Source organism: Cyclopterus lumpus, chromosome 25 (assembly GCF_009769545.1).
Source record: "Cyclopterus lumpus isolate fCycLum1 chromosome 25, fCycLum1.pri, whole genome shotgun sequence".
NCBI classification, from domain to species: domain Eukaryota; kingdom Metazoa; phylum Chordata; class Actinopteri; order Perciformes; family Cyclopteridae; genus Cyclopterus; species Cyclopterus lumpus.
This window is the reverse complement of record NC_046990.1, coordinates 11,681,464-11,686,155: the sequence shown is the minus strand read 5'-3', so window position 1 is coordinate 11,686,155 and position 4,692 is coordinate 11,681,464. Positions and strand designations below refer to the sequence as shown.

Genomic DNA, 4,692 nt, shown 5'->3' with positions numbered 1-4,692 from the left:
CGCCGTTCGCGTTTCCGAGGAGAACAATTCTCAACTTTTGTGCATCTTCTTCAGTGGAACTGCGCGTTAAATCCCAAAACAGGACCACCGCCGACAAAGTAATTTCTCCACCACTTACAACAACAACGTCAAGCGAAGCGGTTGAGCCCCGCCCCCCCTCCCCCCCTCGAGGAAGAGCGACCAATCAGAAGGGGAAGAGTCGGTTTCATTGACGTCGTTGAGAACCAATGGGCATCCACGGGGTCTTAGACTGATGGTCCCCAGTAGAGTAAACACCAAATGAGAAGGGCAGAGTGCAAAGCATTCGCTTGCCAATTGGCTGCATTAAAAAATAAAAGGGTAAGGGTTTTTGTCCCAAGTAGCCTATGAGTGTGGCACTCAGAGCCCAGAGTGACAGGTGCTTTGGACTTGACAAAATAGCTGGGTGAGGTCATCTAGGATGATGTGTACTCTACGGCATTAGCACGGCTAAATACAAAAAACACATTGCACACAAGTACCTTTTTAAAAAGTTTAATTTTATCCCAAGTATTATAAAATAAAAAACAAAATGCACGTAACATTGAGAATTTTTTTTTAGGGCAAACATGAACAAGTTTGGTGTTGAAAGCAAGTCACAGTTTCACTGACGGAGCTGAATGGATATCCTTCTGTTGCACTTTAAAGCAGCATAAGCAATTTACAATAAACTGAAAATGCTGCCGTCGGGCCAATTGCTTCTTGTTATTCATCTTTCCATATCCCAATATTTTAAATTGCACAACTAGATGGCATACAACTAAAAAAATATTGAACCAAAAATGTGTTTCTTGTGAGAAAACGAGAGGATTATAAACTGCCTGACAAAGTGACAGACACCCCCACAAGCCAATGACAACTGCTGTACTCAACGCCGCCTCCTGTCCGGGCTTCTGCTGCGTCTCCGCCCGCCAGTTCTACAAAAAAAATATAAAATTTAGATTACACATCACTATATTTTGATTAAATAGCTACATTTTCAACTCTACAAACACTATGGGCTGGGCAATGCACACTTATTGAAATTGTACCAACATTTTATAAATGCAATGAGACAAAGTGCAACATGTAAAATGATAATGCTCCCTTTACCGTGAAGTTAGTTTCCATAGTCAAACACACACACACACACCACCCTCACCTCCTCTTGTTCTTGGGGGGCCCTCTGACAAATCCCCAGTCAACACTGATGGGCTGACCCATCATGTCCTGAGCATTGAGCCCTTCCATGGCTGCCTGGGCCTCTTTGTAGGTCTCGTACTCCACTAGTGCATATCCCTGGGAACAGTCATCGGGACAGCATGAGAGTTATTGGACATTCATGGCATCACTGTTTAGGGATTTGGAAGCATTTTATAATTCAAATTTACAACACAGCCCAAAACAGGGCCCAATCCGATACTCTTCAGGCAGATTATCACGAAGGACCAGCTGAAACAAGTGTGGGATCACTGGGGAAACATTTGAAACGTGGCACTAAAGCCCAGCTACCACTCTACATGTTACGTCTCTAAAGCATTTAAAAGATTATCCTCAGCCTGTGATGGACATTCTTTATACTTTTGTTCTTATTTCATATTTAAAACAATGCTGCCACCTTGTGGCTTCGAGGAAAGTTGAAGTACTGAGCATTGAACAGAAGGAAAAAAAACAATGGGTAAACGTGTTTACTTGAGCAAACAAGGAACAAACAGATGCACTCTGAACAAAACCTGATAACTTCTATTTGGTCTTTCCCAGTTTTACTATGTTCTAAAATGAGACTAGTTAAAATACAACATGGCAAACTAATGGCGTATTAAGTTGGACCAAATGTTTTTTTAGGTTGATCCTTTATGGCTAATTTTAGAGTTGCATGTGCTACAAATTGCGACCTTTGTCTTTTTCCATCCCTCAGACATGTGTGTGTGTGTGTGGCAATGACCGATCAGCTGAAAATTAGCCGGTTTCATCTCTACTGTTGGATCAACAGAAACGACATCAGCGCGTCTTTGCATATGGAGCATGAGAGTGAGATCCAATCACAAATGGTCACTGGAGACGCATTCTAATGACAGGTGTGAACTGACAACAATGGGGGTCTCCACTTGTTGTATCCCCTAAGACGCACGTTAATGTAAGGTGTAAACTGGTTACTGGCGTATTTTCAGCCAAAAACATTTGGCTCATTGTACGGCAATCTGTTTAGACCTTGAGCGCGTCGTACAACGCTTTGTGGTTTCAACACCAACGGGTAAACAAGTTAGTTGTGCAAACATTTGCAAGGCAAAAAATATTCATCATTGTGCTCTAAACCATTTTTTTTAGAAGACTAAAATGAGTAGTTTCTCTTCTTCACCAATCTCTTATATAATGTACCTAACAGGAAGAGGGTCTGTGTAAATCCAGCTACCAAAACATTAATAAATCTGTGTCAAAAATATATATAAAATCAGTAACAGGTGTGCATCGACTCAATGTGAACATATCCAGCATGAAATGAAGTGCCAATGCTGCATGTGTCCGTCTCACCTTGAGGTAGCCTGTTCTGCGGTCAAGGTTGAGATGCAGGTTCTTGATTTCTCCAAACTCTGAAAACTTGTCGTGGATGTCTTCCTCTGTGGCCTCTTCGTGTACACCGGTCACAAACAGGATCCAGCCCTCCACAGCTGCAACAAGACAAGACAAGGTGTCAGGGTCTGAACGATAAATCAAGCAGGTAAACACACGACAAGTAGAGTTGTGAGAACTAAAACTCAGAGCTATGCAACATTTTATTTCCGAAAGATATTTATACACAAAAAAAGTCTTCTTTGCTTAAATCTAACTGAATTTAAAATGTTCAAATTAACTGCAACACTTACATCTCTGAGGGCCTGGCTCGTCCCCATCCTGCTCCACAGTATCATAGTCCTCTTTGATTCTGGACCGGGCTCCTTCCTCTGGAAACAGCAACACAGAACAACATTAAACACTGCTGACGAGCATTACAACACAACACGTTATTAAAAGCTGCAGGAGATTACATGAAACGATAAAAACGTGACCCCCAAAAAAACCTGTGACGACTCACCTGAACCAAAGCCTCGTCCTTTCCTCTTCTTGGCCTTCTCCTTCAACTTGTGGATGCTCTCTGGAGAAGAACAGTTGACTCCATTTAAAATCGATGCACACCAACAGTGTAAACGTCACATACATCAATCTCACGTAATTACTTTTACTAGACTGCACCGTGGATGGGGTTTACGTGGTCGACGCCAGGGTAACACTAAAACAGTGTTATTCTAACATCTACTAGTGCATCTTAACGTTAGTTAGCCTTTAGCTGGAGCCTGAACTAGCGCGCTAACAACAAGCTACTTTATAGCTTCACGTGTGTAAACCACGCCATTAATAAAAGGGAAATACATACACAAGTAACGTGTATAGTAAAAAATAAAGTGACCTAAATAGTTTGCAACAAACAGGACCTGCATATCTCATATAGCAGTTAAAGCTAGCTTTGAATGAACCATGTTAGCTTAACGTTAGCTTGCTAGCATGTCTCAGGCCTGCTAGCTACCACGCACTCGGCGTTCCCAGCCGCGGCCATTTTACCGTAGACCTCGACTTTTACACGTCGTTTGAACGCCGGAGTCGTGGAGCTTTAGCTGCCCGTCGCTTTACGTATTAGTATTACCATCACCATCCTCATCCATTGGGAAATCCTCTCCTCCGGCTTCGTGAAGATCCAACACGTCCGCCATGATGCCTGTGTGGTGTCTGTGTGTGAAAGCGGCAGGACGCAAACAGAGCCAACGGGTCGGCGGATGCTGGAGCTTACGTCTTCTTCTTCGTTTAGGTTTATTGGCGCAGTACCGCCACCAGCTGGTATGGAGTGTGGCCAGCCTTGGATTTTATTTTATTTTTTAAACTTGGACATTAACCTACTTTAATTAATTTGTTCACCATCTAATAAGACACACCTGTCTAGAGCTATGCAAAGGACACACACACAGACACAAACACAAACACACACACGGTCAGACAGATTCCTTAATTAATTCACAGTGCTACAGCGCCACTTAGTGGCCACTCAGACATCATACCTACAGTATGTTCATCAATATCACATCTTTACCATCATTGGAGTCACATATTCAGCAGATTAATCCATAATAAAAACAATCATTAGTTTATACAGTCCTATACAAAATAGTTCAATATTATAATTATCAATCGAATGCTAATCCTAATAATATATAATAGTCCATCACAGTAAATGTGTCTGCATTGTGTACCTTTACTTTACGATTAAGTACATTCACAAATACTGGTAGATCATAGCTTACTGACATACCATTACATATGTCATATTTTCTTTGCAACTTTTACCTGTAACATAATATTTCTACAGTGGTATTATAAGCCTACTTTGACATAAGTAAATTACCTGACTACTTCCTCCCCTGCCAAACCACAATATTTGCCTTCATTTGGCATTGTTTGTTGATGCCCAGCAGAGGGCGCTCATTCACCCACATAGACTGAGGCTGCATGTTGTGGACACCCAGGATAAGAGAGCACGTGTCATTTGATCCCCACCTGGTGTTTCTTTTAAATGGGGCGAGGGTGTGCTGGAAATGCATGTTGAATAAAAAAGACTCTGACCTGCTGATGCAAGATTAAAACATTTTTGACCACTTGAGTATTTTA

The 4,692-nt window shown here is 41.9% G+C and overlaps 1 protein-coding gene across 2 annotated transcripts; it reads right to left on the bottom strand.

Annotated features, from left to right (window-relative positions):
• Positions 1 to 497: 497 nt before the first annotated feature.
• On the bottom strand, positions 498 to 3,837 carry rbm8a (RNA binding motif protein 8A). Of its 2 annotated transcripts, none has more exons than XM_034529143.1 (6): positions 3,677 to 3,837; positions 3,071 to 3,130; positions 2,862 to 2,939; positions 2,530 to 2,666; positions 1,160 to 1,296; positions 498 to 935 (listed from the first exon to the last, which is right to left on the bottom strand). In XM_034529143.1, exons 1-6 carry the CDS (start codon positions 3,741 to 3,743, stop codon positions 887 to 889), a joined length of 528 nt encoding a protein of 175 aa, XP_034385034.1. In that variant the 5' UTR covers positions 3,744 to 3,837; the 3' UTR covers positions 498 to 886. The 2 variants fall into 2 exon arrangements, with proteins under 2 accessions (XP_034385034.1, XP_034385035.1); XM_034529144.1 differs by having other exon boundaries at positions 3,683 to 3,836.
• Positions 3,838 to 4,692: the final 855 nt, after the last annotated feature.